The sequence below is a fragment of the Mollisia scopiformis genome, assembly GCF_001500285.1.
Source record: "Mollisia scopiformis unplaced genomic scaffold LY89scaffold_28, whole genome shotgun sequence".
In the NCBI taxonomy this organism is placed as follows: Eukaryota; Fungi; Ascomycota; class Leotiomycetes; order Helotiales; family Mollisiaceae; genus Mollisia; species Mollisia scopiformis.
Window position 1 is genome coordinate 513,579 of NW_017263608.1, and position 18,156 is coordinate 531,734.

The 18,156-nt window shown below is 47.7% G+C and overlaps 7 protein-coding genes across 7 annotated transcripts; 3 read left to right on the plus strand and 4 right to left on the minus strand.

The window, feature by feature from the left end:
• Positions 1 to 350: 350 nt before the first annotated feature.
• LY89DRAFT_690146 (NAD(P)-binding protein) lies at positions 351 to 1,541 on the minus strand. The gene has a single exon (XM_018216040.1). It carries the CDS (start codon positions 1,435 to 1,437, stop codon positions 391 to 393), a length of 1,047 nt encoding a protein of 348 aa, XP_018064076.1. The 5' UTR covers positions 1,438 to 1,541; the 3' UTR covers positions 351 to 390.
• A 1,834-nt stretch (positions 1,542 to 3,375) lies between these two features.
• LY89DRAFT_740795 (NAD(P)-binding protein) lies at positions 3,376 to 4,184 on the minus strand (the record flags this gene model as incomplete). The annotated part of the gene is made up of 2 exons (XM_018220631.1): positions 3,376 to 4,100; positions 4,148 to 4,184. 2 exons carry the CDS (start codon positions 4,182 to 4,184, stop codon positions 3,376 to 3,378), a joined length of 762 nt encoding a protein of 253 aa, XP_018064077.1.
• Positions 4,185 to 4,715: 531 nt separating this feature from the next.
• Positions 4,716 to 7,046, minus strand: LY89DRAFT_740796 (Six-hairpin glycosidase; the record flags this gene model as incomplete). The annotated part of the gene is made up of 4 exons (XM_018220632.1): positions 4,716 to 5,892; positions 5,938 to 6,464; positions 6,516 to 6,545; positions 6,591 to 7,046. The coding sequence occupies 4 exons, from the start codon at positions 7,044 to 7,046 to the stop codon at positions 4,716 to 4,718; spliced, it is 2,190 nt and encodes a 729-aa protein (XP_018064078.1).
• Positions 7,047 to 8,539: 1,493 nt separating this feature from the next.
• On the plus strand, positions 8,540 to 10,077 carry LY89DRAFT_627975 (uncharacterized protein). The gene has a single exon (XM_018211164.1). It carries the CDS (start codon positions 8,910 to 8,912, stop codon positions 10,023 to 10,025), a length of 1,116 nt encoding a protein of 371 aa, XP_018064079.1. The 5' UTR covers positions 8,540 to 8,909; the 3' UTR covers positions 10,026 to 10,077.
• Positions 10,078 to 10,346: 269 nt separating this feature from the next.
• On the plus strand, positions 10,347 to 11,196 carry LY89DRAFT_740798 (uncharacterized protein; the record flags this gene model as incomplete). The annotated part of the gene is made up of 5 exons (XM_018220633.1): positions 10,347 to 10,494; positions 10,560 to 10,608; positions 10,658 to 10,810; positions 10,859 to 11,108; positions 11,158 to 11,196. 5 exons carry the CDS (start codon positions 10,347 to 10,349, stop codon positions 11,194 to 11,196), a joined length of 639 nt encoding a protein of 212 aa, XP_018064080.1.
• A 674-nt stretch (positions 11,197 to 11,870) lies between these two features.
• LY89DRAFT_690148 (cellulase-domain-containing protein) lies at positions 11,871 to 13,583 on the minus strand (the record flags this gene model as incomplete). The annotated part of the gene is made up of 3 exons (XM_018216041.1): positions 12,984 to 13,583; positions 12,316 to 12,935; positions 11,871 to 12,251 (listed from the first exon to the last, which is right to left on the minus strand). Coding segments are annotated over exons 1-3 (1,219 nt in total), but the record flags the coding sequence as incomplete, so codon positions are not given.
• A 2,247-nt stretch (positions 13,584 to 15,830) lies between these two features.
• On the plus strand, positions 15,831 to 17,921 carry LY89DRAFT_276341 (major facilitator superfamily transporter). The gene is made up of 3 exons (XM_018206417.1): positions 15,831 to 16,213; positions 16,260 to 16,493; positions 16,539 to 17,921. The coding sequence occupies exons 1-3, from the start codon at positions 15,956 to 15,958 to the stop codon at positions 17,652 to 17,654; spliced, it is 1,608 nt and encodes a 535-aa protein (XP_018064082.1). The 5' UTR covers positions 15,831 to 15,955; the 3' UTR covers positions 17,655 to 17,921.
• The last annotated feature ends 235 nt before the right edge of the window (positions 17,922 to 18,156 follow it).

The window sequence follows — 18,156 nt, forward strand, 5'->3', positions numbered from 1 at the left end:
TGGAGACATAGGTGGAGTGGTAAAAGGATCCATAATGGTGGAGTTGTTGATAGTTTAGTCCTAATGTGAAGAGTTTTAATTTCGAGGTTCTACAGCCTGAACGCACGGACTTTTGTCCCCATGTTCGTTAGCCGATAAGGCTGCATCGCTGTAATCTTGCTAGTATCTGTCTCTTCTTTCATATTCTTTTTTTATTGCATCGCACAGTATCTGCTCTAGTGTTTGATTATTCCGCCTCGAGATAAGGCTGTTCCTTAAATCGAGTCATACGCAGATCTCATGTGAGAAGTCTCACAAAGGATAAAGTCGCAGATCTTTGGGCTCTCTCCAGTCATTATTATCATTGATTCTACCATTCTTCTATCAAACTTCAAAACAATCGCATTCCATTCAAGCTGCCTGCTCACCCACAAGTCCAAGATACTGATCCACGACACTCTTGACCTGCTCTTCATAACCTTGAAACTTAAAGCCAAAAACCTGCTCTGTACGGCTTGCATCCACCTTGGTTCTTTTCGTGCTAGCAGTCCCGTTGTTTGGCAGAACACCCTTCTTCACGGCCTGAGGGTAATTGCGATTGACAATGTCGATAGCCTCCTCCCATCTGGTTCCACGTTCGCCTTCTGAGACAGCTAGAAAGCTCTGGTTGCCCTCGATCTTTGGGTTCAAGGCTTCCACATGCAATCGCGCGACATCAGCAACGTGGACGCTGGTGGAAGGAACTGCACCCCATCCGCTATCTCCTCCAAGGACTTGGGCCATTGCAGCGCCGACAGTTCCATCGGCGACGAGATTGGGGTCGGTGATCATTTCATTGTCGCCCACAACGAATGAAGGCATGATATTTATCACATCCCATTCAGGCTTCTTCTCCTTCACGAACTCCTTTGTGGCTATCAAGGCACGAACTTTACTAGCAGAATATGCTTCGAAGACGTGGGAGTACGGGCCAGCTGGGAAAGGAATCTGGTATTGATCATCGAAGACAGTGTCGACCTCTTTGGCAATGAATTCCTCCCATGGGATGATGGCGACTTCAGATGAAGTAATCACAATTCTTTCGATCCCAGAAGTTTTGTATGCTGCGTCCAAGATTGAAGTCGTACCTTTCAACGCTGGGGCAATTAAATGAGTCTCCCATTGGTCGGGGGTGAAGCCTTCGCCTTTGATGACCGGAGAGGCAGTATGGATGATGAATTTGACTCCTTTGACTGCTTCATCATAGGCATTGTCAGCTAGAATATCTGGGACGATGATGAATGTGAGTCTCGATCCTGGGTTCAAGGCTTTGACGGTTGGTGTTGCAAGAACGCCGTTGGCTTTCTCTTGTGAGCGAACTGCCGCACGGACTGAGTAGCCAGCCTTGAGGGCGAGCTGGATGATTTTGATACCAATCAAGCCAGTACCACCGGTGACGAGGACGAGTTCTCCTGCCATTGCTAGAGGTATAATTTGAGATTGGAGAGGAATTGGTTGGGTAATTTGTGAAAGCAAAGTATTTTTGACTTGTCTGCAGACAATATCTTGTGATTCTGGATGAGCGCTGGTTTGATATTCTTCTATCATACACGAGTTCAGCCATTCTTATATACTGCTCTGTCTCTTTCACTTCGAGATGGAATCCCTTTCCTTCTTGCTTCTACGGCTTTGAAAGCTTCGGCTGACGAATTCATCAACTTCGCATCACGACTTCATTGGATAGAAAATTTCCTATTTCGGAAATTGATATATCCAACGTTGATATCGCGAGGTCAAATGCACGAAGCTGTGTAACCTGGGGCCAATTCAGCTGAACAATGTGCATTGCTTACAAAGTGCGTATGACGTGTGGGGTGGCTTTTCATTCGAAGGAGGCATTGGCTGGCGGGGATAAGATGCATATTATTGGTCAGCGGCGATATTTGTACGGCCGATGGTTGTGGATGTAACTACGAATTGGTTGTACGGCTGACGAGAACATTACCGTACTGTTCCAGAACACGAACTTTATGTTACTCGTTTGAAAGTTATTCCTACTTCCAATGGAGCCTTCTGGCAAGCAGTGTTTGAGGTACTCCGCTCCCAAATCCCTTGGTATCACGTGCTTGATCTCGACTTGAAACATTTTGATTGAACTGATGAGAAATCTCTTCGAGTAACGCCTTCAAAAATACATAAATTCCCAGTTCGCTTTTGGATACATATATACATCATCTTCGCTGATGTTGCAGCTATCATTAGTGGCTCAAACCCAGCCCCTTAACGATCCGTTGGCTTTCTTCATATCAACTTCTCTTCTCTAAACCCTCAGCACCATATTCCTGACTCCGATATAGCAGAAAGCCAGAAGAAACCAAATCTAACAGTCAATTATGAAGAGATCTGCACTAGGTTGGTACCCTCCCACGTTTTGGACGTATTCAACTCCTTCAATGCAGCTGACGAAGTAGCTGCTGTCGGTGAAATTGGCAACAGAGCCAAGATTGATTCCTCCTCGGAATAGCATCCACCTACCAAACCATCAACACTAGGTGCTGAGTCCAACGTGGCGTCAACGACCCCTCTATTGCCACTGTCTCTAGATAATTAATTCTCCGGTGCTTTCGATGGGTACTCCACTGGACTGAAATTTCTACATAGAGCATACCTCGCAGCAGGCTCTACGAAACTGGATCTCAAGTCAACTTACGAGGAGATACTTCGTCACCAGGGACTCGGCCAGAGGACATTCGGCTTTGACATTGATGTGAAAGGCGCCTTGATTTGCCCTGAAATTGCTGAGCCCATGGGTGACGAGCCATTGGAGCCGCTCATCATCACCGGGTCAGTCAAAGACGCTGTCAAATTTGAACCGAAAGAATGATCCTTCACCCCTAAATTCCGGGCCCTGGATATCTCGGAAGAATCGAATGGGAAAGCGATGATTGTGGCTACGCCGTACCGGATTCAGCCAAAGGATACATCAAGGTGAGGAAAGCCTGGGAAGCTGAGAATGGGGGATCCCTCTATGAAGGGTTCTGGGAAATTAAAGTTGTCTATGATTCTGCGCTGCGCAGGAAAGGTCATGGGAGTGGATAGGATTATCGTGGTAGCTTTTGGGCAATGGAGAAAGCAACTGACGTAAAAGGAAAAGATGACGAAGAAACCGAAAAGGATGGTGCGACTGCGGTCTCTGGCGTCGAAGCGACTTGAATCTGGGTTGACCTGGAATTTCCTTTCCTGTATCTCAATGCGTTAGGGCTTTCCTTGAAACCCTCGGATTACTGCGTTCGAAAAAGCATAGAGCAGACGCCCATCTTCTCACTCAATATCGATGCTGTTCAACGCAAGTGATACACAATATCATTCAAGCGAGATGCCAAAAATTAACGGATCCAAAACTTCACCACACATTGTCTACCAAGGGTGAATCCCATCTTTGTTGACAAACTTCCCCACGTCTTGATCCCTCCTTCCATCGACCAATTTCAGTATACCCTCAGCACTCTCTTTTGCATCTCCTGCTCCGTTTTTGATTCTTTCCTGCCGTCCCGCTTCACCCGTTCCACTCAAATTCGTCACCACATACCCTGGATTAAACGTCCAAACCTTTACTCCCTTAGGACCAAGCTCAGCATGATGACACATTGCCAGCATGTTCAACGCAGACTTGCTCATTCTGTATGACACAGCTGGGAGTTTGTAATATTTCCCCGAAGGATCACTCCGCTCAGTGATTGAGCCGAGATCAGACGTAACGTAAATCAATCTCGCGTCTTTACTCTTCTCCAGTAGTGGAAGAAATGACTCGGTCACAATGGCAGGTCCGAAGGTGTTTGTTTCGAAAACTTCGCGGAGTTGATTGATGAGTAGAGTCGCTTTGCTGATGATCCCGGCGTTGTTGATCAGAACATCTATATGCCCGAACTCTTTCGAAACTTGAGAAGCAGCATCGGTGATCGTTTGGTGGTCCGTAACATCTAGTTTGACTAACGAGAATGATTCCTTTGGTTGGGATTTCTGGAGGTCTTCTAATGCCTTCTCGCCTTTCTCTAGATTTCGGCTAGTGATGATGACGTGGTAGTTGGGAGATGATGCTGCGAGAGCTTCCGCTGTGAGGTAGCCAACACCTCCGTTGCCGCCTTCAGAAGTTACTTTGAGAGACCCAGTTTCAACTTGCACGACGTACCGGTGATGAGAACGATGGTCTTGTCGTTGCTTGCCATTTTCGGAGTTGATATTAAGGGAGCGATGGTGTGCGTATGTGTATGAAGGGGAAGTACGATGGTGGTATCCAGTATGTGAACTCTACGTCGTTTAAATAGAAGTCAACCGATCTCGAAAGAACGTGTATCATACGCAGACAGAGTTCGGACTTCTTTCGAGTCCGGCGTGGGAAGCGTGAACAAGGTTAATTCCGCTACTTAAATCCGGCGTTTCTGTTGGTCGACATAATGTCCGACGAGGATCATGACATAAATGGCGAATCTTTGGTGGAGGACAGTATCTCGCATGGAAGACCCTAAATGGTCTTCATCACGTTTGTGGTGCTCAACATCCTTCCGAGTCTTTCGCTGTGATTTGTGATTCAGCCGGTGGATGACCCCGCGATGACGGAACTGTACCCTTAAGCTTCATGCTACCCCGCATATCTTGATGGCTTACTCATAGTTCATAAACTACAACCTGGCAGAGATCACTTGTCATTGACATTCATGATTGAGCCTCATAGAAGAATGAGTGGTGCCAAAGGCGCATTAATTCATTTGAAATCCTACAGTGATGACATGCGTCTGATCATCGTTTATCGGGACGGCAACATATCCAACATCCTGACTCGCAGACGATTGAGTCCCATTCATCTGTGGAACAGGATTTGAGTCCAAATATACTGCTACACTTGCATTTGCAACTGGGACATATACTGTGCCCTTCGTCCCGGCTGGCCCCGTGGTACTGATGTAGAATTGCCCCTGCGAAGGGTTACTGTTCCAGCTCACTGTGATAGGTCCATGCGGAGTAGGAACAACTCCTTTCGCCCACTTCACATCTCCTGGAATCGGTTTGACGCTGTAGACCGAGAAGCCAGGACCTTGAGGAATGACACCAAGGATGTAGTTGGTGAGTGCGGGGACGATCCCAGTTGCCCATCCATGTGCCATTGAGGTGTATGCGCCTTCATATGGAATCCCATCGGCTCCAATTCCCTCCCATTGAGTGATCGTTGGGTCGTGGTTAGCCATCCAACCATAGAGTCTTCGGATCTCCTCAAGCGCCGAGCTTGCTGAACCAACGATAAATCGAGCTTCGATCTCGAAATATGAGATGAAAGCGTAGACACGCTGAGAAAATCCCGCCCCGATGGCATCATTGTCATAGAAAGAGTTCCCGTATGGTCGCGCGTTGTGTGTTGCGAGGTAGGAGAGTACTTGATTGGCACGAGTGGCATTTGCTACCCCAGTGACAATGCTGAGACTGTTTCCATCCTGAGCATGAGTTTCGCAATACGCCTCTCCGCCACAAGTCCCATCGAAAAATGCACCATTCGTGATGTCGAAATTGTACTTATTGAGAGATGCGGACACGTTCTGTGCTCGAGCTGTCCACCGAGCTGCATCTGCTTGCTTTCCGTCGAGGAAGGTGGCAATCGACGCAGCATTGTCGAGGGCGAGAACATAGAGGGCATTGTAGTAGGTTACTGGTCCACTTCGGGGTAAGAAAGCATAATCACCATAACCTCCAGAGATTCCAATGCCTTTGGAAATGAGTTGAGTTTGAGTATTCGTGACTGAGGGGTAGAATGTATCGAGGACTTGCACAATATTCGAGTAGTATTGCTGGATATAGGCTACGTCTCCGGTATACATGAGGAGATCATAGCTACAGACGACCCACCACAGTGGATAATCAAGAAGCGGGAGAGTGTAGTTGTTGCTAGGAAAATCAGCAGGCGTAGAGATACATGGCTATGTGACTTACATGCTAGCGGGTGGAATCCACCCATCAGCTCGTTGATGATCTGCCAGATCAGCAAGAACATTCCGAGCTGCCTGAGGAAGATTATGGCTCAGGTATGAAGTTCGTGCCGAGACAGCAAGATCGCCAACATATGGGTCACGATCACGTTTCGCTCCATCAAGGATCACCAACTTCCCAAGGAGACTTGGACTTGCGGCCCCTCTTGGGTCTGAGTCGTTCGCTCCGAATGTGTCTGTGCACATATCTGTAGTATATACACCATCATACCACCATTGATTGAGTTGGTCGTCAGAACTTTCAAACCATCCCGTGAAGGTGTTGGGAGTGCCAAGGAATGCAGAGAAATTCAGGCTCATTGAATCAATTGATACAGTTCCATAGGAAGTTGTGTATGGCGCATCCGCGGGAAGAGAGTCCAAGTAGATTTTCACATATCTGAATCCATGAAGGCCATCATCGCAAACTTGGTTTCCGTACTCACAGCCATGAACATCAGTCCAGGTGTACGGATATGGGTTGACGGCAATCTGATCACGTGGTCAATTGAAATTCATCAATCCATAGATACCTCTGCTTACCTGGTCACTTCCTGGGGTAATTGTGTCTCCCTTGTCATGTCAGCAGGCTATTCTATCATATCGTAAGAGTCTTACATTGTACGATCTTGAGAAATCGGAGACGTTAGTCAGATACTGGAGTGTTTCCGAGAAGGCTAATCGGATTCCGGGCAAACCAGGAGTGTCGTTGAAAGAGCTTGCTCCACCAAATTTGATGGAGAGATAACCTACAATGTTCTGTCCAAAGTCGACCACAATGGTTGGGAGTACATCTTTCTCAGTACCTGCAGATATATTTGTTCTGGTGAAAGTTGTCGCTCCTTTTCCCGTGAGGAGACCATTGGGATTAGTCACGTTCCCTTGGGTATAATTGGTGAGGACGGCCACAGGACGTACGATCTGATTTGGAGGAGATCGCACATACTTTTGCCAGTCAGGAGCAGCATCACTGGTGAGAGAGTCTTGCCATTGATAGGAAGAAGGATCGGCTCTGGCAACTTGAATGAAGATAAGACCTATAAACGAATGTAGAAGAAGATTGAGAAGACACATGATTCCAGCAACATTAAGATTATGTATCAAAGTCTAATGAAGTAACACAGCGAGGGTGAGGGCGAGAGCAAAGCACTGCCTCCATAAGATGAAGTTGGGATGTCAAGACGTTCATATATGCTCTGTCTCAGATGGAAGACGTGGTCCGTCGAGTCTCCACACCCGCCATCCACAAGCGGCAGTTGGTCCAGGGCGCACGGTGGTTCGTGGGATCGTGTCCTTGCACCTTGTAGACTGGACTGGAGTGACTATCAAAATTGGCTCCTGCGCCTATATCACGTTCCTCATCGTGCAGCCACCATCTCACAGACCCGGGGGACCTGCCGTCGACAGCAACGGTGTAGTGTCCCGGACAAAGCAAGCGTTGCGAATAGAAAAGGGGTCGGGGTAAAGGGGGGCCCGCAGGCCAATCACGATAACCTCGCCGCATGACCCGAAAACAGACAACAGCAAAGTCAAACGCGCACGCTAGGAATAATTCCCGGTCCGCAAATGATCCAAATGAGCACGCCTGATGAATGCAGTATGTACAGTAACAGTAATAATGATGGCGGATAAAAGCAACAGACGGACATACGAGCGAGCCTCGAACGGCTGGAACTGCCATTTGACCTTGTCATTCGCGTAGAATATCAGCGAGCAATTTGCTCAGGTTCCCAAGCTCTGCGGGGTTCGCGCGCGGACGTTTATCATCATTTCGCCAGCGCGTCGGCGCGTTTGCCGAGATCCATGTGGAAGCTCGCTCGCTGGAGATTGCCTCCTGCATTGTACATAAACGCTCGCCTTGCGTTCGCAAACAAAACTCAGAACTACATACCTAGGTACATACATACACTACCTTCCAAGCTCGAGGTCTAATGCAAGCAACGTTCCATCCCAGTACGGAGCCAGGACTACTTTCATCCGAGATCTGGTCATTTCGTTTTGATCTCAGCTGGCCATCTCGCTGGGTCAACAAACAACGACGCGTTGTCTGTCAAGATACCGGGATGCAGTTTGCTCCTTCCTTCCCAGTCAGATCCCAGATGACAACGCAAGTGTGGACGTGTTCTTTGAATGTTCGATTCGTGTCAGAAGGTTCAAGTCATTTGGTCAGAAGATGTTAAGACGTCACAATCAATGGAGAAAAATCGAGCGAGGTTGAGCAGTTCTCCTTACATTCCTTGAGCACCTCTAGCCCCTCTTTTTTGTCTTACGGCTTTTCTGGTCAATAGAAAAAGCAAACAATACTTTTGATCTAAAAGCGTGTAATATTTCCTCGCTGCACTGTACCAACGGACTAAGCAGGAGATGGGTTTCTGGCGCTGTGTTCGAGGTCATCTCATCGTTTCAGTCACGGGCGCACGTGATTCGCCACTCCTTCATGGGGTCTATACATTTTCGCGGAGAGTTTTCTTCCCAAGAGCCAAGTGATTTGGCATCATGCTTTTAATATACGGACCCGGCTCGGAAGTTAGAAAGAATAAGCTGCAAGTGTTATCAGTCAAGGATAAGTTTCAATAAACCCTCACTCCAGAAGCCAAGTCGTCGGTACTCAGCCGAGATCTCAAATTGAGAGAACCACGTTTGGCCATCTGAAGTTTCACTTTCCCACGACTGATGCATCCCCAACCCACTCAGCTGCGATTACATCAATCCAATTATTTCAGTTTCGTCGTCCAAATCCCATGTTGATCATGATGCGCTCAAGAAGTCTAGGCACAGCCACACCCCAGCCAAGCCACCAACATCCCGCCATCTGCTGTGCCGCAAATGGGGTTCATATACAATCATCATCGCCGCACCTCTTCAGCTGATTGTGTTTGTCTTCGATAAAGGCAAACATTTCAAAAGAGCAAGTCTAAATTTCGTTCAATCGATGCAATGACGAGCATCCGAGACAGACTCCAGTCTGCTGCTGCCGAAAACTCCAGACTCTCTCAAACACGTTCCGAGACAGCATATTCTGTATCCGCATACCAACAAAGTCAGAATTATGTTGGAAATCTGAAGAAGCAGATCTCCATTGAGGAGAACAAGCTTGCGGATGTCAATGAACAAGTTGCACGAGAATATGAGGATCACCAAAAGTATCGTGACTCTCACATGAGACGATTGGCATACAATCTGGGAGGAAAGAAGGAGAAATTCGCCGAGCAGGCTACGAAAGAGGAGAAAGAATGGCTTGATGCTGTCGCTCTTCAACTCAGAACTAAGAAAGGCCTCGAGGGATTGAACCGGACTCTCGCCGATGCGACAAAGGCCAGTGCTGACCTACTTGCAATTGTCAAAGTCCATAATCGAGCGGGAGTTGAGCGGGATGCTCTTTACAACTCAATCTTTGAAGGACCGACACCCGAGATGCCAGAAGAGGATGCGAAAGAGAGGGAAGTCCGCGAAGCGGAGAACAATTTCAACGTTGACCAACTTCTCTCCAGCACAGAGACACAGGCACGTGCGATTCTGGGCGACGCAGACAAATTTCTCAAGCGTGCAATGGGAGATATCCAAGATGCAGGAAGCTCAGCTACAGCTGATGTCTGGGGAGTTGGAGGAACCTTTGCAGAGATGGCAGAGAACAACGCTCTCAGCAGATGTCAGCAAAACGTTTCTCAAGTGGAGATGCTAGTGACCCAAGCTCAGAGAGTCCAGCCTGCTGTAGGACATCTTGGGGATATGCGCGTTGCTCAGATGGATTTTATGAGCAATGTGGTCTTTGACAATATTTTCTCGGATATGGCAATGCGCGACAGGATTCATGAATCGATGGGACAACTATCACATGCGCAATCGAATTTGAACAGAGAGATGCAGGCTGCGGATCAGAGGATATCGAGAGCTCAGTCCGAGGTGACTCGAGCAAAATCTGTGCTGGATAGACAGAGGAGCGAGTTGCAGCAGGTTAGGGCTGCTGCTTTTGAGAGACTCGCAAACGGCATGGAGGTGGGGGTGGGTAGACCTCCAGAGTATGCTGCTGAACCTCCAGCATACAGTGCTTGAGGTGTGGATTGGGCCATGCGATATCGTATACCAATGTTTGGTCATATAGAGCAAAACTTCTCATCATAAGAGTGTGTCGGGATAAATATGTGAACCCCACAATTAGCCTTCTTTCATCCCTCCCCGAAACTCGCTTCCAGTATCAACCATAGTTGACCAGTGACCTTCTCCGGAACATAAAACAGCGACCGTTTTTAGATTGAATCTATCGTGTTGTTTGTCTTTATCCATTTTTGCATACTTCTAGATCTCATTCCCCGTTCAGTTTAACTTTAGTCGTCGATTCTTACAGGATTTCTCGTCTCCAGACTTATTTCCAACATGAAGCTACTTGCCATCCTTTCCGCACTTCTGTGTTTGTTTGGTACAATCGGTGCTGGCCCTTTTGATAATAATGGCATTGAGAAAAGGGATGTCACTAGCTCTGGCTGTGCATGGTGTAGCCCTGGTCCGTGGACATTTGATGTTGGTATGTTGCTAGGACAAGGAGATCCGAGATCGACTCAAAAGATTGATGAGTTTGAAACATCGTAGCTTGCAGTACTGGAGAGTATTACGCTGTGGCTAGCAGCATCGAGAATCCGTATTATCATTCATCATCTTTTGAGTCGACAAAGTCTGACCTCAAACAGTCCTGCATCGGTCATACTCAACGCAACAGCTTTCTGTTCTGAGTTTCTACGACCGTTAGTCACAGATCTATCTATTATCAATGCAACAGGTGGGACAACGACTTCGACGTCCACGGCATACAGTCTGATCATGTTCACACCAACAACGACTTCGTAAGTAGTTGGGGAAGACCCAATGAACCTGAAATAACACATATCCAGATCATCCATGATCATGACTTCAACAGCAAAACCCAAATCAACTGTCTCGGCCCCGCCAAGTATTACTCCTCTGCCGATGCCTCAAATTGCAGCAGCATTGTTAAAGCGGGATTTCACTGTGCCTGATTATTTGACTGCATGGTACTATTATGGGCGATTGGATCCTGGTTGCTCGTGTATCATCACTTCTGCACTTCCGTCCATTGTCACGTCTCCCACCACGACGAGCACATCATATTATGTTACGCTGGTAAGTTTCCAAGAGTTGGACTTTGAGAGACATACTGAGCTTTTTGCAGAGCACAACTATCACGGAGACATATACTATCTATCCATAAAGAGTGCGGTAGTATTTACAGTGTTACTTCAATAGACATTTGAGCCAAGAATGCCGTCAAGAGAACGAACATTGCAGTGTTGATTTTGAAATTATGTTGAGTTAGCTCTGCTACTGTTGATCAAAATCAAGTACGATTCGAGATCATAACAGATTGAATCTTGACAGCTACCTGTGAGAATGACCCAAAGCCGAGAAAGGTGTTTCTACCTCGTCTTCAATGGTGGAATGTTTCATTGAACGTGATATGTGCAATTGTGAGCAGCCATGCTACTCGTCAAGCAATTCACAAAGGCACCATGCGCGGAATTGACAGTCTTTCACAGCACTCGAGATGAAAAGATGGCAAGGTCCTGAGTGCTTCAAGTGCAAAAATTTCTGCAAGTCCGTTCTAGACAGAGCCCGGAGGCTGCGATCTGATCATAAAGAGTAGTGGCTTGGCATTCATGACCCTCGAGGATGCTCAATCGACGGTACCCGCGATGAGTTTAAGCTTAGTTGCTCCCTGCTGAATTCTCTCTGCAAGCATCAAGGTGTTCAGCCTGGAAGATGGAACAGTCCGTTCATCTGGGCAAGTTACTCCGCTCAGTTGGAGACTGTTTCTCTTAGAAATGAAAAGACAATCAGTAAGTTTCCTCTGGAACATCTGATATCTCACGGTGACAAGGTGCCAATCTCAGGAAGGTATCATATTACTATATTAATCATTACTAAAATCCCTACAACAACTTCCACATCCTTTCTTCGTACTCTCAAGCTTCCCGCATCGCCCTTCTTCGTACTTGTCGGGCTGGCACTTGAGCTCGTTGCTGTTGGTATTGCCGTCAGAGCACTCGAGTACTCTGCTGCGATCACTGTATTGTTTACCAGCCAAGGTGCAATCACACATTCTGACACGAGAGTGTTGTCGGTCCACTTGCCGTTTGTAGCTTCGGAGGGTGTCATGGAAAGGACGTAATCAGCGGCAAATGAACCTGCTGCCCATCCGATGAAGCCGATGAAGACATCGGAATTCTCTTGAATGACCGTGTTTTGGGCACAGAAGTAAACCAAACACTGAAACAGTTAGCATCTCTCTTGGTGATGCAGCGGAACCAGAATTCAAGTGAGGAAGACATACCGAAGGGTCACTTCCAGCTCCCGTCTCTGCTACAATTGCCTGCCTGCCATTCGACCTGAGCCAAGTTGCCAAATCTTCGAAACCCGCAGTCGTGTTTACGGAACACGTCGAATGTGTACCAGAGTTATCCGAATCCAAATACTGATGAACATCAAACACCAGCCCCGTTGTCGAATTATCCAGATTTGTCACCCCCATCAACGCACTTGCACTTCCAGTACTCGTGAACGTAACGGCACAAGTGAAATTTGTGCCCGGCAGCAGAATCATCTGAGTTGTAGCCCCAGCTTGTCGAATCGCGGTCACTGCTGCTTGCACAGTGGCAGCCCAAGCTACGATGTCAAGATCGTGTGGCTCATTCATGAGTCCGAAGACAATCTTTGCATCGTCTTTGTATTTCGTGGCGAGCTGTGACCATAGATCTGCGAATTGCTCGTTGGTAGGAGCCCCAGCACTTTGTCCGATAACAAGATCGTTCCATCGTGCATAATTGTGTATATCAATCACACAATATGCTCCTGTGGCAAGACATGTCTGCACCAACTTGTCGTACTTGCCAAAGTTCGTTGCGTCGAGGGTGCCTCCCATATCGTTGGCGACGAGATATTGCCAAGAGACAGCTAGAGAATTGTTAGGGGGTATCAGGAGAGATGCCGAGAACTACTCACGTAGTCTGAAGGTATTGAATATATCGTCATCTCGAAAATGCTGCATCTGCGCAGCTCCATCCGAACCTCCCAAAGACGTCAACGGCGGCAACATTGTCGTGAAATTGCAGGTTCCATTGGTCGCACAGCCAAAGTCAAATCCAGCTATGTTCATCCCCATGTATTGCACTTGTGCCAGGACAATGGTGGACAAGCCACATAACAACAAGAGCGCCCGCAGAATCATGGTCGGCATCTGGAGATATACTCAGGGACGAGGATTTGCGACCGAGAAAGATGTGGGATTGCTCTCCATTAAGAAGACAGGATGCAATCTGCGAGATACGAGAGACCCGCTTGTTCTCAAGGTTAATGATCTCCTTGGGTCCATAAAATCTGTGCGCAGAAACCTTGAATGGAAATAATGGAGCAGTGAGCACGCGATGGCGCGGTGAAGCCATCATGATAGCGCCAATGTTTATCTGAAAAAGGAGAAGGGCTTTACAGGGAGTCAGATAGAGATATTGGAGGGAACAGAGCGACATTATTGAACAAAAAGAAAGAACTGAAGTCGGCAACGCAACGCCCCTTTCCACTGCGACTTGCATGTGTAGAAATTCGTTATCAGACGCGCAACCAAGATTTTCGAAGGGGTTTCCCTTCCTGGGCTGTACTGTAGATAGGCTTCGGCAAGCATCCCGGGCACCCATGCTAGCAATTTACTAATGCAAGGGACGACTTCGGCATTGGGTCAGTGGTCGTGGGGGAGAGTCACGTGTATCAACGGTTTTGTTAGTACCTGGGTAGATGACGGAGCTGGTGAAGGTTGCGCATCAAGTCTACCATTAGCCAGAATCTATGAGGAGAAATCAGATTGAAAGAAGCTCCCCATCACAAAGATGCGTCGAGAAACGGCTATCCTCAAACCCTACTCTGGCCACCGATACTGCAAACGAATACTTAATAACACCGGATCAGATTCGAGAAGTTCAAAGTGTGGCGCGGGAGAAGATAACCTGTCAATTCAGTCAATTGGTAGTGTACGCAAACTCCTGCATTGATGAGCCATTATGTGAATGTTCACCTGCAACAGAACTGGAACCCTGTCCCGCTTGCCAACATCACATATATAAGGGCAAAATCCGTCACCCGAGGGATGAACACCAGACTGTTCAGAAGAGGATTGTTCCATTGCGATGAGCGGCGTTAATACTCCATGGTCCTTGGCGTCTGCTGAGCTAGGGGAAGCTCTAAACTGATGAACGTTGTTGCAGTTGTCCAGAGACACAGTTCGTACACGACCGAAACTTTATGCTGAAATCCTACGATGTGAAGAAAGAAGCAGAATATGAGTGATTTGATAATTCATGGTGTGGTTGTTAACATATGATGTCTCGAGCGAGAAGCACGAAACGGATTGAGCAGAGAACTGAAGGAATGGGATTCCATCATTCTTGCTATCCATCATGCCAATGGAGTGGTGCAAGTAAGACGACAGCGCGGAATCTACAACAGGGCTGCAGTCCCAGATAGAATATTTCCTCTGCATTCAAACACTTCTGCTTGGAGCGAAATGGACAGAAAGCTGAGATGAGGACAGAAGAGGTAGAAAGGCATGGAAGACCAACTTCGCAGACGAAATAGTTCGAATACCTCCTTGATGCCGAAAGAAATTGTTGGCAAGAGAGCCTTGAGCACCTTGTGTCCAGGCTCGGTTGTGGGCATGTCTGGCACTCTGCCATTCTGCACGTTCCTCAAGGCATCTATCATGTAAAGAGTCTTGTCTGCCAGATCGAGAAGCATTGCTGCAAGGGCAGACATGGGTGGATCTAGACCTGTTGGAAACCAGTATCAAGTCCTTGTCCATCCAGGCTTGTGGCAGAACAAAACTCTATGCTCGTGTCTGATGTCTCCAGTCCAGGGCAACACTTGCGATGCGGTGAAGGCTTGCAAGCTGGAAGAACTTTCTCCAAAGAGTCGCGGCCAAGCTCTACCAATACCAATCGTCCGCAGAAAGAATCCTTCCCACCAGGGTTCGACCTTGTCCGCTCGTTGCAGCCGTCGACTCAAATGCCTCTCAATTCAAGCCCGCACTTATGAATGCTGCCATGGCTCTATCATCAAATTATGTTCTCTCCGCCGCCTGCGAAAGAGCTTGCGCTGGTATGCTCGGTACTGATGGGATAGGGCTTCGAGTATGACGAATGAGCGAGGAAGCTTTGCAGATTGGAGGTACGTAGAGGAGGGGAGAGCGGCGGGCAAGACTCGGCTTCGTTGCAATTTCAATCGACCTAGAGATTTGTCAGTCGTTCTGGATGAAAATTCACACTTACTCGTGTGCGATCGAGAATCGAGGCAGCCTCGCAGCTTGGATGTCGCGACCTGATTAAGGCCGCTGTACTCCTCAGGCAGAAAGCCAACCGACACCAGGCGTTAACCACGAAAGACATCGATCATTGAACCACCTTTGAACATCCCAAACGAAGAATCATCATCAATGCAGTGATCCACCGCATACTCCTCTGGAGATATCAATCCTCTCGAAACAATCGGACCTTTCGGCGGCCAGCGTCGCCAAGCTTCCGAGTCCAGAAATTCACCACCAAACCATCACACGTTTTACCTCTCATCATTAAGCTTTTCTTAGACCCTTTTGGGATATCACTGAACTCTTGGCTTCAGTTCTTGTCTGGACCCGACATCACAGGCAAAGCGCCCAACCTCGATAGTTTCAAGTTTTGAAACTCAAACTCTAAATTTCCTGTCGTGCAGAGAGAACTTGGACCCACAGCTGTCGTTCGTCATATGATTAGAGTTTTTCGAGATACTGATCTGCATTGCAATAGTTCGCCAAGTTGGCAGAGCTTTGTCTCGTACTGAAACCCGAGAATTTGATCTTTGGCTTGCCCTCTTTTGGAGGAGCCGTCATGGTGTGCCTCTTCGTATAAATCCACAGTGTTTCCTCCCCGGATCCACAAAGTAAATCAAAAGCTATGGCATCTGACACCTCGTCGAACACGTCCAAGCGTGAGTCTCGTGACCTCAATGGGAGTGTATATCTCATCAGCTCCGATGGTCGCGTTCTCAGCTTACCAATTCCAACGAGGTCTCATCGAGACCCTCTGAATTGGAGTGCGAGGAAGCGTGCTGGTGCCGTTCTTGCTTTACTCTTCTACTCTGTGACCGGCCTTGTGGTGGTTCAAGGCCCCAGTTTGATGTTCAAGCCTTTGGCAATAGAGTTCACTCTAGAAGTATGCTCCGAGTTCGATGAACAAGTTTTCCACTGACATTTTGCAGGAAACCAAACCATTTCCCCTCACCGCACTTCTATCAGCACCCACGCTGTTCATGGGATTTGGCGCGTTTCTGTGGATTCCACTTACATTAGCCCTTGGCAGACGACCTGTCTTCCTTCTTTGTACAGTCCTTCTGACACTGTCAACCATATGGGCTGGAATAGCAGGTAGCTTTTATCAGATGTTGGCAGCGACTTGTCTACAAGGTCTCGCAGAAGGGTTTTCAACAAGCACAGTAAGTTTCCTACCTGCGATTGAGGAATTCATCTGATAGATTTAGATCTTGCTCATGATTATCGACTTGACCTTCATTCATCAACGCCCTCAAGCGATCGCGATGGTTTGGTCTGTTGTCGGTTTCATAACAGGCTCCATCTTCTCTCTGGTCCCGCAGATGACGAATGCTGGCACGAATTGGAGATCATTCTATCTCATCTGGATCATTCCGTGCAGTATTTCCATCGTCCTCGCCTTTTTTCTGTTTCCGGAAACGTACTTCATTCGCCCAGCCCTCGCCTTTGATGGACGCATCGTCGTCCAAGGTGCCACTGAAAAAGTTGAAATTTACGAATCATGGGAAGAGGTTCCTGGTGGAAAGGAACTCCCCGACACCCCAGGCCAGAATGTCTGGGGATACACAAACAGCGAGCTGCGCATATGGGGCAAAACGAGGGGTGGTTGGACCTCCATGTTCGCCTGCTATCCACAAGTCTTTCTCTGTCTGATCAATCCCTTGGTCTTTTGGGTTGCTTTACTCTCGGCTCTTGTCTTAGCCTGCATGTTATCAATCGGAGAAACCTATGCAGCTGTCCTCAGCGCGCCACCCTATTCCCTCCCAATCCACGTCACAGCCTTGGTGAACTTGGCTGGTGCGGTGGGCTCGTTGATCGCTTGGCCTGCTTCCGGAATACTGATCTCGTGGATCTCCCGCCGCCTTGCAATAAACAATCGTGGTGTTCGAGATGCTGAACACTATCTCCCAGCATTTATTCTACCCGTGCTCGGTGCTGTCGCCAGCGTGGTACTTTATGGTTTGACAGCTGAATGGAAATGGAATTCGATTTGGGTCTATGTTTCGTATGCCTTGAACAGCTTCGCTTTTGCAAGCTTAGCCACAGCAAGCACTCTTTGGATCACAGAAGCTTTTCCTCGTTGGGCTGCTCCTGCCGTCGTAGTTGTCTTTGGATTGAGCTACATGGCGAGCTTTGGATTAAGTTTCAGTATCATGCCTTGGGTCCAGTCTCAAGGATACGCTGGATCCAATATTGAGCTTGGGCTGATGATCTTGATCGTTGGTTGTATTGGGATGCCTGTTGCATTTTGGGGGAAGAGGCTTCGACAGTACATCCATGGGAAGTACGCGTTTCATGAGGAAGGTGCATTGAGGCCACACTGATGGCCATGAAGAGATATACTTTTGATTTACAACATGTCTTCCTTCTCTGTCTTCACTTCAACTCTCAAGCTTAAGCTCTATACTCATTCTGTACATACATCTCGTGTACTTAAGTCTGGCTCAAGGAAAAGTCCTTTGATATTGGGTGATCCCTCATATCCTGGTTCTACATCTACCTTTTCTCCGAAGTCATCGTCTCCCTGACGGAGAGAAGGCTTAGTTATGTCCAATTTGAGGAATAATTCAGGGGCGTTCATCAGCGGGTGAGTCCTTACTTCCTTCCTCCGTTTGACTATAATAATAAATCCTGCTGTTCAACTTCGGAATCAAGCTCCCACCCAATCTGCGGAAAAATATAATGTGATGACATTTGGCTCACAAGCACTTTCCTTCGCTAATTTGCTTGTCTCAGATTAGAGCTTCAACTTACAATCTGCTTCGGTCTTTTCGCTTCCAGTGTTAACGCACTTCATGATCGGAGAGTTTCGGTCCAAGGGACACA

Excerpts from the sequence above, each read along its gene's own strand:
- LY89DRAFT_690146 (XM_018216040.1), bottom strand. The coding sequence starts at position 1,437 with ATGGCAGGAGAACTCGTCCTCGTCACCGGTGGTACTGGCTTGATTGGT.
- LY89DRAFT_627975 (XM_018211164.1), top strand. The coding sequence starts at position 8,910 with ATGACGAGCATCCGAGACAGACTCCAGTCTGCTGCTGCCGAAAACTCC.
- LY89DRAFT_276341 (XM_018206417.1), top strand. The coding sequence starts at position 15,956 with ATGGCATCTGACACCTCGTCGAACACGTCCAAGCGTGAGTCTCGTGAC. Across the intron at positions 16,214-16,259 it reads CAATAGAGTTCACTCTAGAA|GAAACCAAACCATTTCCCCT; the intron begins GTATGCTCCGAG and ends GACATTTTGCAG. Across the intron at positions 16,494-16,538 it reads AAGGGTTTTCAACAAGCACA|ATCTTGCTCATGATTATCGA; the intron begins GTAAGTTTCCTA and ends TGATAGATTTAG.